This window comes from Sphaeramia orbicularis, chromosome 16 (assembly GCF_902148855.1).
Source record: "Sphaeramia orbicularis chromosome 16, fSphaOr1.1, whole genome shotgun sequence".
In the NCBI taxonomy this organism is placed as follows: domain Eukaryota; kingdom Metazoa; phylum Chordata; class Actinopteri; order Kurtiformes; family Apogonidae; genus Sphaeramia; species Sphaeramia orbicularis.
In genome coordinates, this window is record NC_043972.1 from 49,374,554 (window position 1) to 49,389,895 (window position 15,342).

The window sequence follows — 15,342 nt, forward strand, 5'->3', positions numbered from 1 at the left end:
ATACACTAAGATGTGTATTTTATTTCAGTTTGTTTACTTGCGGCAGCAAATTTCACCGGAATTTACAAAAAAATCTGCATTCCAAAGCGACGTGCCATGTTTCGCCTGTTTACTGAAGTCTGTCATGTCGGGTATTGTTGTAAAGCTCTGAGTCTCGTGCACAACGCTATGTAACCCAAATAAGGGCATCTCCTTTCTATCAGGAAACAATCATGAATGTCCAAAGGGGGATTTAATGCTAATGACAAAATCTGATTGGCTACTGCTAGTTTTGGCTAACGTGATTCGCTCAGATGCATCACATGGTGTACTCTGATACTTTGGTGTTTAGCTTCAGGACCTCCGAAAATGCTCCTAACACCGCAACTTTCAAGGAAAAGAAAGCAGCAATTTCACCTTGCAAGATGGGAAAAGGGAAATCAATCTATTGGATGAGCTGAAAAACCACCAGGAAGCAGCACATCTGACCATAAGCTGCTATTGGGAAACTGGGAGGGGCTGATTATGCATGTCACACATCTCAGTGAACTGATATGCGATTTCTTGTGCCCTAATTGCGCTGCATTGGGTCTATTTCTAAACACTGATTCTTTAAAAAGATTTTAGAAAACTGTGACATCTATGGTTGGTCTGGTTCTGGGTCCGTTTTCTTATTTTTATTGTTCTTCTTATTATATTATAAAGCTGTGATATCTATGGTTGGTCTGGTTCTGGGTCCATATTATTATTATTATTATTATTATTATTATTATTATAAAGCTGTGACATCTACTGTTGGTCTGGTTCTGGGTCCATCCAACTGTCTAGCCTGGGTTTTGTTCCCAACTTTGCACGTGACATGTCAATGTTAATTCATTGAGTTACTGCAGTTGTAGGCATTATATGCCTGCCATGTTATTCAATAATCAGTTTTCATGAGCTTGAAATATTCTATATTATTATTACTAAGGGCCTGAGCATTTATTCTGATTTTGAGCAATTGTTTCCTATAGAAATGCATTAAATTCTCCCATGTAAATCTTTAAATGCCGTTTTCTCAAAATGAGTTTTTTGCCACACTCCCGTAGAAACATCTCAGCATATGTAGCACCTATGTACACCAAACTTTCCCGTTACACACTTAGCGGTACTCTGAAGATATTTACAGAAGGATTTGTTAATAAATCATTCCTGGCCTGATTTGTGTGACATTTTTATCCAAAAATAGGGGCTATGAACAGTATATTTAGATTTCCTAGGTAATGAAAGAAAAATATCCTGAAATCCCTCTGTAATTTTTTTTCATCTTGTGTCTGAACAAACTGAAAAAAGAATTTTGCACCTGGCTTTATCATATGTTCAGATCTCTGTACTGAAAATGTATGCAAAATTGTGCATATTTAATGAGATGATGCCTAATTTACAAAATTAAACATACAAATTTCAAACACTTATAATACATTTTTTTCTTACTGTGTAAGCAGTAAAGTAAGTTTCATGGTGATATGTATTAATTTAAAATTTGACCTTATTCACCTGTAGTGTCTCGCCTTAAGGAAAGAACAACTGAAAAAATGTCAACTACCTGATAAGAAAATTTACCAATAACTATATAAGTTATTAATTTACAATCAAGGTTATATTCAAGTGAAACTGCCAAACATGTCATGGCTCCAGCTCATAGAAATAAATAAATAAAATATTTGATAACACTAATTGGCAATCATTCCATTACTTCTGATGTTTTACAGAACAAAGAATTAATTCCTAAATTCAGCAGAAGTTTAAGACTTTTTAAGAACTTTTTTACATTATGCAGGGTTCATACACATTTTTACCATTTTTATCAAAACATGACAATGCAGTCTCTAAAACATCTGTGAATACATAAAAAATATTATTCATTTCCAAATGTATTGTATTTTATATAAATGATTGTCTGTGTGCCTGATGCAAAATAAACATTATTTAAGTAGTAGCATTGCCTCTTCCCCACATTGTCTGTTTTTCTACATAGTCCAGACTTGAGTCATACCTCATCCTTGTGAAGCAGAGTAATATTACATGGCCACTGATAATTACTTGATTCATTTTATTCAACTTTGTTTGATATTGTGCTGATGGAAAAGGGCTTTCATCTTGAGGATAAGTAATGTTAATATGTATTTTTCTGGCAATGTACAAATTTACACCTGGAAGTTAATGTAACTTCATAACATTAACTTATGACATTAACTTTAATCCATCCAGTCTCAAAGACAAAGTTAGTCTAAAGTGTCCTTAAGTGAAGTTTGAGTTGGGAGCTGGTCATTCACTGACATTAGCTAACTCAAATTCTTATGGTAGTGAGTACTGTTTGCTGCTGCCACTGTAGAAGAAAAGCACAGAGGAACTTGTGCGCAAATGTTAAAATTATGCAAAAAAAGAGCAAAAAATTACGGAAAAAATGTGTTGAATCCTCTACGTTGAACTCAGTGTACAGGTCACCATCATGGATGTAGGCATGTTACAAGCAAGCACAATCAACACATGGCAAACAAGATGTAAATACTGAGCTTGTCAAAACTGAGCTGGACAAATGGATTGTACATTCACTTCATTTAACCAATGACATCCAACCTCAACAATCCATCAGTGACTCTCACATTACTTGGTGTCAATTTTGGAGTGAATGCGAGGTTAGTTTACTTACTGCTAATCATAATTAGAACTGAAACGATGAATCAATTCAAACAGATTTTAAAAATTGATTACAATTACAATATTTTCCTAATTAAAAGCTTTGATTCTTATTTCACTGTCGCTAACATTGGTTCCACTGGTGTGTTTCACACGGATGCTTACTGTGACACACACGCCAGGATCAACACAAACAACATGAAGCGCAGATAGAAGAGACGAGGACAAAAAGACAGAAAACGTCTATATGTTCACTTTTCTACATTGTAACCATCACTTACTCCTTTAAACTTTTAAGCTTCAACAGTAACATTACAAATAATTGTCTTATTTGTCTTTGTATTTTTTTCAGTTGTATGTTAGTTCTATGGCTATATAGTTAGTTATATATGCTGTTGTTATTGTTGTTGTTATTTCTATATAGATATTCTTTATATATCCTTTTACTTCATACTTTTTTGTGGCTGTCATTTCATTCGGTTCTGGAATAAAGGACAAGTTGTCAATTTCCGACAAATCCGTTTCACATTTTTACTTTTTTTTTTTTTTTTTTTTTTTTACACCTGCTCAAATAATCTTTTTCATCAAAAAAAAAAATCTATAGATTAGTTGATTACAAAAAAACTGATAGCTGCAGCTTTAGTCATAATCATTGCAACTGTGAAAAATGTTCTCACATCCTAGATGTTTCCCCACATCATGCAGGCCTAGTTCACTATAACATTGAAAATAAAGTCATTAAAACATGCAGAGCTTTTCACATAGTTACATATTATGCTTATAAAGGCCAAAAAACTCAGATACTGGATTTTAGCTTTTTAAAAAGGACCCACAGGAACCCAGATAGTGCAAACATATCTGGCAGATTAGTTATTATTTGCAGCCCTAAACACATGCCATCATTAAAACAACGTATGAAACACCAAATGTTCTGTATGAAAGGCAATATATAACCTAATTACCACTGCTCTCCCCAACAGCAGAGGTGTACAACAGTAATGCCTTGTTACTCTGTGCCCGTTTAGTATATACAGTATATATTGATGAATTGGCAGAATCAGTAGAGCAATCAGATAGAGAGCGAGGTAGAGACAGAAAAGAGGCAGACACACAGAGACCTGAGCACACATGGGCCCCCGCTCGTTTTTCCTGCTGCAAGCGCCCCTCCAAGACAGACAGATTTCATTTGGCGCATCAAGCAGATGCATCTGGAGATTGCTCTCTCTCTCTCTCTCTCTCTCTCTCTGTCTCTCTCATTCTGCCTCTTTCATATTCTCCCTCTCTCTCACTCTCTTTCTCTCTCTCTCCTGATTGTTCTGATTAGTAATTACTTTATACAACACATCTGCTGGATTGATGCATGAATTATACATCAGCTGCATGTGGCGACTATTATTTCGTGTTACTTCTACCTTCCTGGCTCGTTGTGCTCGGCGAAACAATTTAAGGTGTTACTGGCTAGATTTCTGCGGCAGCGTGGTGGGTATGGGTGTGGGGGGGGGCAGTGTGTGTGTGTGTGTGTGTGTGTGTGTGTGTGTGGGGGGGGGGGTTAGCGCAAAAACAAATACAAAACAATAATAACAATACTGACAACAAGACGAAAACCCAGCATATATCAGATAGAGAGGTTTTGTCCTCAGCAACAGGGAATTGGTTAAACCTAAAAAAAAACTCCTCTGTTCTGATTTTTTAAAATAAGGAACAGATTTACATGCAGGTGGGGGCATGATACAGTACCTGAGCCAAGCCTCAGTGAGCACCCCACTTTTTCCCTGCTCTGGATGAACACTTCTGGTGTGCATAAAGACATATGTTTGTCGTGTTCCATACGTATCACTGAATTACTTTTTGTTAAACCTGCTTCGACACTGACAAGTGCGAGAGATGAGAGAATAAGCGAGGGGTGATGAGACATTGTGCTTTGTGTGTGCGTTGTTTTTTTGTGCGTGTGTGTGTCCGTAAATCTGTCAGCTGCTGTGTTGGAGAGAACGTTATGAGCGAGAGATAACAGGAGAAGCGGAATAGAAAAGGGATGCGTGCAACGGTCGAGGCTAACATCTGCTTGTAGGAGAACATACAGGGCTGACACACACACACACACACACACACACACACACACACACTACAACACACAAACAATGGATTTTCCAGAACACCTTAAACTGCTCCAGCAGCTAGAAAGAAGCCTCTGGGGAGAAGGAAGCGAACAGAGTGGGGTGGGGGGGGTATGGGGCAGCAAAGAAAGACAGCTATCCATGCCGGAAATAAATGCGGGGCCCTGTGTATTCTGGCTGGTGGACGCATCAGTGTGTCGGTTTGCTGTGTGTGTCTGTGCTTCAGCGGTGAAGGTGGGTGGTTGGTGGGGAGACAGAAGGAAGAGAGAGTAGAACAGCTCTCCAGAGGGTTGCAGAACACTGGGTTAGTGTGCAGCTGGCACAAACCTCCACACCAGCTCCAATCCGTGCTTGTGGTTGTGTGTGTTTGCACACGAGTCTATGGTCTATAAATGCTCGTCGCTTGTGTATAAATACGACAACGCTTCACACCTACAGGGCAGCGTTTAGCATACAATATGGTGAGTGATGGCAGGAGACAACTAGCAGTGTGAGAAGGTTGCTCTTCGTCAAGCGGAATGTAGATTCACAGAAATATATTTGACTTAAAATAGCCAGTGTAGCCAGGTGTATTTATGGAAGTACAGCATTTCAGGTGAACAACCTCGTATTCATCTGCTGCAGAGGCATTTCAAGCTGCAGCCTTGGGTTGCCCACCACATTCATTTATTTTTTCTTTTATGAAAACAACTAAATTAGTCCGGGTTCAATAACATTCATTTATGCTATAGCAATCTCAGATGCATCAAAGAATTATCTGCTTCCATTTTTAATACTAGCTGCAAACTTTGCATTTACTCACTTCAAAAATAACCTGCAAGCCTTCTGTCACTCATTACAGTATTTACTAAAGTGATAACACGGACACATGGGCAATTTTGATGAGCTCTGCTCATTCGACATACATTCAACATCCCAACGTCTGCTTTCTTTAAGCGTTTGCGCCTGTGAGTAATACTACTATTTTGGGTTTTGAAAATGTAGAGGGCACCTGCCTCTGGGCAAACGTCTCTGTAGTAATGTTGGGGAAAAAAAGTGTACAGAGCACCAATAAATGGTCACAAGCTAATTCTACGACAGGGAAAAGCACATTTCTGCTGAGATAAATATGTGTTTCTTCCTTGTTCTTTATTATATAGGCCCAATATAGGTTACGTCAAATCATCAGCAACTGTCCTCATTATGTTTTAAGCCTAGATGAGCTCTCTTTGAAAGCATATATATTATATGTGACTACAGCAACCAGATGCTTAAATTCTGCTTGTCAAGACCTTCTCAAGATTAGATTTCACACTATATAATGACATCTAAGGCTTCACAGTCTATGTTTGGGCAGACTTTTGGATGTGCAGATGTTTTCTAGTCTACATAGAAGTCTATATAGAGGCTCTGTTAGTTTCTCACCTGTGCAGCTGGATCTTAAGTGTGACCACGTGGTAGACGTCTTGCAGCATGTCAGCCACTGTGGCGTCCGGTGCATCTGTCACGTATGACAGGGGGACAGGGTTCCACTTCCCCACCTGAATCATGCCTGCAAGATGAAACCGTACAACAGAAACAGTCCAATGAAATAATAGCAGAGGAGGAACAGTGACTACATCTGATCAAATCATTGAAAGCACTTTCTTTCTGTTACTACGGTTCTAAAGCCATACAGAGTTACTTAATAAAAATAACCCATAGTGTATAAATGAAGTCACTGGGGCCGTGCAATATCACAATATACATCATGTGGTAATAGCAAAACATCTATTATTTATTTCTGTTTTGCAGATCACTCTCTCTATATCTTTGGCCATTTGAATACTTTGCTTTCTTCACTGATGCATAAAAAGTAAATCCCTGAAACAACATAGACAAACATGGAGTTTGGTGAAGGACGACGGCTGTGAAAAGTCTGGACAAAAAGGACCAAAAAACAGGCTGCTTTTTGTCACATGGATGTGGTTTAGGTATGAAATGTCTTTGCATATTTGTTTATTTTGCTTGTAACCAGGTTAGGAAGTGTTTTCTAATGACTATTTTTTATATAATACATTAATATTTCATATGCGGTTCCATGCTTAATTGAGATTTCACACAACAATTTTAAATAAATGCAAGAAAATAATCAAATTTGATTAAGTGCCTTTTATTTGCTGGGTATATTATTCAATACGGAATACAAACTAGGACATTCATTTGGTCACTGTATAGAAAATTTACTGGATTTACAAAAAACTTGATCAAACTTAATCAAACTAGTAGTTGTGTGTATTTGTAGAGGGTTATGGCTTCTATTGTGAAGAATGTGTTTTATGTTGGCATTTTTTTACTAAGAAGAATGCACATTATCTTTACATATGGCATCTGTACAGTATTTAGATGAAGGGAAATGTGCAGTTTTAACGCCACATATGTTTTTGTGCACAAAGATTATAATGCAACACACCAGCAGTTTGACTGTATATGTGTGGAGAACCAGTGTACTGTTATGGCACCTGCACAGGAGACCAAAAAGGTTAAATTAACCCAAAATGTCGTACACTACGATAAGTGCTGATATCTGGACATGAAGTGATGTATAAAGGCATATGAGATTATGGTCATATCGCACAGCCCTAGTTACTAATAATGCCTCCAGAGATATTTTGGTGACATACACTCCCAAAATCCCAACACACGGAGGAATTTCTCCCGAGACTGGAGCAGAAAAAAGTGGCAGCCCACACAGCAGGAAGTTAGGAGAAAGAGTGTGTGTGAGAGGTGGACTATGGTGTGTGTGTGTGAGAAGCGGACTATGATGTGTGTGTCTGTGTGTGTGATGGACAGGCTATAATAAAAGAGCAGGCTAAGAGGCACCTTGAAACCGCCACCCTCAGCCTGCGTGAGCTCAAGAGCAATTAGTAGACCCACATCATATATATATATATATATATATATATATATATATATATATATATATATATATATATATATATAGCATTTGTGTGTCCAAGCATATATCTGTGTGTGAGTGAACCCTGGGAGACTCGAGCATCTCCTTTTCGGGATCAGTGTCAGGATGTGTTACTGTGGCTTCAGATCTGCTGGCAGTGGGCTATTATGGTCACGCAGTGTGTGTTTCGTGTGTGTGTGCGCAGAGAGAGTGCATGTCAGAAAGCTTCATATACACAAAGTAAACAGGCATTAGGGAGATGGGACAAGACAAGACAGAGAAAGATGTGAAAATGAGTGGATGCATGACGTTGGTGGGTTTACCTTTGGCCTGGGCCGCTGAGCTGTGTGAGTAGCCCAGTGAGAGCAGGGCCATCTCGATGAGCTGGTTGAAGAGCATGTCCTTACGCACCAGGACGAACTCGGCATGCTCCTCCTTGCTGTCAAAATCCATGGGGTTCTCGTAGTGCTCGACCACACAGAACACGGGCAGCATGTTGCCTGTGGACACACACACACATTTCACAGTCAGCCTCACGTTTCTTCATATGCAGACTCCTGACCTTCAATGATGTGTGTGAGTTCGCGCAGGGATGAGATTAATATTTAGCACTGATGATTAAGTTACAGTGTGGTCAAGTGTCGAGGGATTATGAGCGAGTGACTGGAGCGCTGCCGAGTGGAAGTTCAGTGTTAGAAATTAAAGGATGTGTTTGGAATAAAAAGGCCTGTTTCATCATTTCTACCATGATCTCCATCTGAACCCTCACCTTTCTGCATGAATGCCAAACTTTAAAAAACACTCCACATTTGAAACACTTGTTTTATCTCTTGTTTTTTGTTTTTTTTATGTAAATTATATTGCTCTAACTCATTGGTTCCACAGGCATATATCATATGATTTCTTTTCAGTGTTTAACTATTGATTACTTTCTTTATTAATGAGAACTATGTGAAGACACAAAAATGGGGTTTGCTGGGCCTTCACGCAACAAAACTGTATGGTAGACTGTGGCTCAAGAGGTAGAGTGGGATGTCTGATAACCAGATGGTAGGTGGCTCAAATCCCACTCTCGTCTCGACAAGACATTTGACTCCCATTTTGCCTCCAGAGCTACTCCCATTGGTGTGTGTGTGATGGTAAAATAGAAAAGCGCTATACAAATCTAATCCATTATTATAAAATTAAACATTTTTCATGCTCTCCACCACTGCTTTGAAATGAATTAACTGTTATACTGCATCTTGTAATGGTAGAAAACCCCTGGCTATCCATGCTGAAGTAAGAACAGGACTTTTATACAGAAGTACTTGTTTAAAATCCCTACAGTTTGATGTTGAAACTGACAATATTGTTGAACAATTCCATACGAGTTCCCTTACTTGTTAGTCGGCTTAAAGGCTGGTTCAGGCATTCTCCCTCCTTTGTCCAACAAAGTTTTGTGTTTTAACACTAAGATTCTTATTTTAAAAGTCTTTACTGCAACATTACTATGGGTTCCAAATCTCAATTGTTGCTTTTCTTGATGACCGCTCATCTGTATCAGCCCTCTGTAAACGTACTGGTCTGGCCCATACAGTGCTATTTATCTCAATGTTTCCATGATCCCTCACCACTTTATGCCATTTTTAAAAAGCCTTTCATTAACTCTTCAAAGTCTCTTTCCTGCATTCTTACATTCTTCCTCAGGGCTTTGGGACAGTGATGTAAAGTTAAACAGAAGGGATGCACTTTGGTCTGTAAACTCTACTACGACAATGTGAAAAAAATACTAAAATCCTCACATTCCTTTTTGGCTCAATAAACAGTTTTATTCACTGTCAAGGTGCCGGGATCACATTAGCTTTTCCTCCTTCTTGCCAACTCCAAATCATCTTCCCATGATGCAGTGCTTCAAAATTGTGAGCCACCTCTACAGCCTAAAGGTTTACTAGTCTGTGTCAACAGTAGCTCTGCTGTGAGGTGGAATGAGCAAACCTTGTCCAAAGACTGACGAACATTCAAGGGACCCACTGTGTAAATATCACCCACTGTGCCGTTTTTTTTTTTTTCTATAAACTAAAATAACATCCTGGGAAATGTACGGAAGTTTAATGGCATGGAATAGAGCTTAGGCTTTTGAAGCCTTCCAAGCTGAATACAGAAAAGAAACTGGCTCACTGTCCTCACCTGGATATGTGTCTTTACATGTATTGTTATTGGTGATTAAAATGATTAAATAATATTTTCCAATTCCAGGCATTCCAGAAGATGCACACAGCTCTGGCAAAAACAATCAATAAGCCGACAGATGCCAGGGAATGTGCTGAAAGAGCTGCTTTTCTCCTCCCCTGATTTTAATAGATAAAGATCTAACAATAAAGACTGCTGTGTAGGTTCATTTGAGGGATCAATACTGGCTTTGTTTCCAGGGAGCCCAGAGAGGGCTGCGGTAAATATTGTTTCGGGCTCGGACACAATGCCCACTGTGGGCCCTCTGCGAAGCCTCCACGGCGGACTGGACTCCCTGCCTCCTCTCAGCAACGCTGTTTCACCCTTTACTGGGTAAGAAGACTGAAAAGAGGGAGGAGGGACAAAAGGAGGGGTGGGGGGATAGCAAGGAGGAAGCCAAACATCGCAGGAGGCCAAAAGACGCCGAGATGATGGAGGTGAAAAATTAGGCTCTCTCAGCTGGAGTGCAACACATAGAAATAAAGGAGCAAATAAGAGAAACGGCCCATCGGAGGATGTTCGCACAGCTACATTCCAAGAGTTCCTGAGTCCCTTTTGCCCAGAGAAAACCAAAGCAGCCAAACAAACAAACACACAGCGGCCAAGTGCTATTACAACTCCAAACCTGCAGGTTCACAAACTCATTTCCAGCCCAATGAAATAAAAAACAAAACAAAAAAATAAATAAAAAAAACAACAAAACACATGATCATAAAAAGGTTCATTTTTTCGATAGCTTTTTTGCCCATCGTGTTTTTCACCAGATGACAACAGTTATATTAAAACGCTATGTCATAATCTCAAAGTAAGGGCTCCTGTTAAACAGAAATGGCTCTTAAAGGACTGAAAGTTTCCCTTAATAAACAAATGTCGGAGCAGGAGGGCTGCGGTAGGAGAGAAGAGCAGTGACACAGCGCTCTGCAGCACGACACACGAATAATTCTCACAGCGCTCTTCTATTAGCTATTGTCTGGGCAAATAAGTGGGAGTGTGTGTGTGTGTGTGTGTGTGTGTGTGTGTGTGTGTGAGTGCAGATGACTAAAGGAGCATTGTAAAAAAGAAGGTTTGGAAAAGGTTTAAGAGTTTAAGTTTAAGAGAGCATGTGGTGGTGGAAGGTGGCATGCATGTGGTGTGGGGGGCTGTTTAAACTGCATTTCCTAGCTTTGCTGTATTTGCATGGTTTATTCTACTATTACTCATGCAAAATAAATAAATAAATGAACTAAATAATAAATAATTAAAAAACAAAGAAACTCTGATCAAGTGCATTTCTTTTATAAGCAATTTGTTAAAAATTACACCTAGCACATATCTTGGTATCAGTGAATCTGCAAAAGCGGCTGATTCATCACTGAGCCTGTGAGATGTCAAAGAATTAATATGCTCATCAAACTTTCCCAGAAACAGGAGAAGGGTGAGAGCAGGAATTTGATCAATTTGTGCAGCAAACACTTAGAATACAACATTAGGAAAACACATAAAGCTGCTAATCTGCACACTTCAAATGCATGTTAGCTGCATTTGATAAGTGACAGTAAATGATTGCATCTTTACAGTGATTATATTAATATATTTCTGGTGTCATCTGATTCATACCACCTTGGACTTCTTGTAATTTCAATTAGAGATTTCTACAGATACCATTTAAGTTTAAACTATAACACTAACATTAGACTTCTCATCTGAAAGTACTGACATGGAGGGAAAATTAAAAGAAACTAAAGAAGAAAAATCACTGCCACCTTGTACAATTACTTTGTTTGGTTTCAGATCCATTTCCTACTTTGACCTTTGACACTGAGTTCAATAACTATCACAATATACTTTCCACAATACCAATATGCCAAAAGCTGGATGTGATATTTATCGACTAGACACAGGCACTGACTCAGTGTTGTGTCTACTCTGAATAACCCATAAAGAAGAAAAAAGAGGAAAAGAAGGAAGAAGGCCAGCACACTGTATTGTTTACACTTGAACCATCTTGTTCTACCACAGATCAGCAAAATTTTCTGTTATTCGAAACAGTGTTTGTCAAACTTTGACCATAAACAACTTTAAAACCACAATTAATCACCTTCAACTTTCACTCAAGAGTACAAGTCAATCGTAAAAGAAAGAAGGACTTGATATTTACCATGATGACTACTAATAATGACTGATATGAAAACTTTTAATGTCACATTTCTGGACGTTTCATCCTTTGGCACTTTCAGTTCAACTGTTGAATTCTAGTTAAATCAAAAAGAGTTACTTTGATATTATCAGATTAATCTTTTTTTTTCCTATTACATTACTATTGTTAATTTGATGGAGACTGGGTTGTGTCTGGTCCAGAGTTATGGGGTCCATGCCAAAGAAAGTTTAACGTTTTTAAAGTGTTAAAATGATGTCACATTATTTGGAGAATTACTGTATAAAACTTGTGTGTATAAAAACGCTTAAACAAGTAATAAACAACAACAGCAAAACTTGGGCTGGGGAACCAACTACAACCAGCCGATGTGGAAGAAGTTGGTTGGTTCTGGAGCTCTCCACATACAGTCACGAAAAAATTATTAGACCATCAAAAGTCATCAAAAACAATGGTTTATACAATCAAGTTCTAACTCCTGTGTGTATCATGTGACTAAAACAGACAGGAAAAGAAAACATGAAATGCTAAAAGCACTGTTTTTGGCAGTACAATGCCATAGCTATTGATGTAAGAACTTAAGTGACTTTGGTTATTATCAAGAAAACCATGGAAGTGGTTAGGTATCAGCTCTTAAATAGTAGTAATAGTAGTAGTAGTAGTGGCAGCATTAAAATGACCAAGAAATTGAAGAAAACAAAGGGTGGTCTAATAATTTTTCTGTGACTGTAGATCTCAAATTCATCTGTCTGGTCTAAAATGACCTGCTTGCTGTGCTTAAGCTTTCTAATCATCAGGAAAACCTTGCATATGATTTACTCATTAATGAATTCAGTAATGAATCATCCTCAGTCTGTAATAAACCCAAACCGAGCCCCCTGCCCGTCCCTCTTACCTCTCTTGTGGCAGGACTTCAGCAGGTGGCTGGTGGGTTTGTACGGGACCCCAGATAGTTTGGCCCCGGTGCTGCCCAGCCGGGCCCGTCCCAGGGGGCTGCCGTTCTGCTCCAGCCGGGGCAGCTTGGCTGGGGGGGCTGCCTGACCAACAGGGCCGTTTTGCTCCAGCCGGGGCAGCTTGGCCGGCAGGGCGGCTTGGCCGATGGGGCCGTTCTGCTCCAGCCGGGGCAGCTTGGATGGCGGGCTTTGGCCTCTGCCATGCTGTTGACCAGCTCAGAGTTCTCCTTGCCCAGACACGTTCGCTGAGATGTTCCATCATTCTCAGCACCTCTGCTCACTATCACCTGGGGAGACAAAAGCAGAATGATTCAGCTCTCTGATATATGTGTGGCATAAAAGAAGCAGAAAAAAAAGAATGAGTGGCTGAAATATGACACAGGGGCTGCATTGACCCTGAGTCTTTTATGTTGATATCACCAACATGTGAAGACGTGAAGGGACATTTTTATAGGCCAAAAATGCACTTATAGTAACTGAGACCTCTGAGAACTGAGCCATTACAGCAGTAACTGTCAATTCGGCTCAGTCACAACGACTCAGTCCGCAGTGACGTTTTCTTGCAGCTGTAATGTTCCTATTTTCAACACATGTTTTATGTAGTGTGTCCCACTAGACATTCCCCACGCGAGAGGGGGCAAACAAGCCCCAGTTTTAGTGCAAATACATTAATTTGCAGGGAAATTCCACTTGAATGAATACAGTGTAGTTCAAGGAACAAGGTTGAGCTCCGGCACACGCACAGAGGGGGAAACTAAAGTAATTCGGTTTCTGAGTCACTTCGGGTGGCTTCACATTCATGACGCAGCTCAGAGGGGAAGGTGGAGGGGGGTGACAAGGCCTGGGGCACGGTCGCAACGTCACCTCACTGTGACAAACACACACAACCTGTACACAACCTGGAGTTTAAAGGCTGGAAGTTTATTTTTAGAATTTGCAGGATTTATAAGTTTTAAATTGAGTTAAAAAAAAAAAAAAGCTCTGGATCACTTTAAGACAGTTGCTGACTCATGAGGCTGTTCATCAAAAGTTAAAGAGGGGGAAGAAAAGTACAAAAAAAAAAGATGCACAGATAGAAAAGATGGCAGCTTCACTAACAGGTGTGGTAATTCAGAGATCCCAAGTAACACAGAGAAACTAAAGCTGAACATTAATACTCACTGAAAAACTTTAAAAATCCAAACACCTGACATGACCAGTCCTCGTTTATTTGTGCTCATTTTTTTTTTTACACAAACTCTTCCGCTGATGCTGCAGATTAATGCACTGGGCTGGAATGCTGTTGTCAAAGAGTAAAAAGGGCAAAATCATCCACCCCCACTGAAAAAGATCATGAACTCCCTCATTCATAACAGGCAATGAGGCAACTAATTCCCCCCACCCCAAAAAAAATAAAAAAAAATATAAAAAAAAAATAAAAAATAGGGGGCCACAGAAAATCCAGACCCGGATATGGTCCGGATCCAGGTCAGGATTTTTACATGACCTTAAAACACAGAAAACAAGAGAAGTAGTTGAAATGCATTAAGTTGAGTGGAAATCTTGCATAAAAACCAACCTGGAACGCAGCAATTGAGCACAGGAGAGCATAGAACACCGGCTGGAGAACGCGTCTTCTTCAAGTTTGTCCAGGGTAGAAAAGAAGAAGGGGGAAAGCCCAGAACAAGTGCCCGCTTCCCGGTTCCGTCTCGTTTTTATCTCTGTCTACGTGTGCATGACAGCGAATGGAATCAGATCAGTTTCAGTAAATAAAACAGATACGCGTTCTTGTCTTCTGTTCTGTTCTTCCTCACAGTGCGAAAAAAAACCAACCACCGGGTTCTGTTTCTGTGGAAGACACGACGAGGTGGAGATGGACCGTGATGGTGAGCACCGATGAGTGTGTGTATGTAAATATATAGATGAGAGAGAGAGGGAGAGAGAGAGAGAGAGAGAGAGGCTGTGTGTTGTGTTGTGTGTAGCCCTAACGTTAGCTAATTCCGTCCAAGTGGAGGAAAAAAACGGCAACCGATACCGTTAGAACGAGCGACATCGGTTAGCCGCGTCCATCGGTTACAAGTGAAAGCGACTTCTGCTTTAGTTCGCACCACAACATCCAAATATCGACAGAGAGGCAGGCAGCATTCACCGGAACAGAACAGTTAGCAGGCGGCAGGATCAACCCCAGCACCCCGGACACTGTGGTGATAACACCCGCCGACGAGACCTGATAAATAAACCCCACGGAGCGACTGAACGTACACAAAAATGGCTCAACGGCGGCTTAGCTACATCGGACTACCGGCAGAGACTGAAAAATAATCATAATAATGATAATAATAACCGACAGTGTGCTCTGGCTCGTTGGAGGCGATG

At 39.9% G+C, this 15,342-nt stretch overlaps 1 protein-coding gene across 1 annotated transcript in view; it reads right to left on the minus strand.

Moving 5' to 3' along the window:
* Positions 1–13,203, minus strand: part of satb1b (SATB homeobox 1b) — a 71,704-nt gene extending 58,501 nt beyond the window's left edge. The window contains exons 1-3 of the mRNA XM_030158528.1: positions 12,930–13,203; positions 8,013–8,189; positions 6,177–6,303 (exon numbers count right to left, since the gene is read on the minus strand). Of these exons, the coding sequence (XP_030014388.1) occupies positions 6,177–6,303; positions 8,013–8,184 (299 nt within the window). The 5' untranslated portion in view covers positions 8,185–8,189; positions 12,930–13,203. The remainder of the gene's footprint in view (positions 1–6,176; positions 6,304–8,012; positions 8,190–12,929) is intronic.
* Between the last annotated feature and the right edge of the window lie 2,139 nt (positions 13,204–15,342).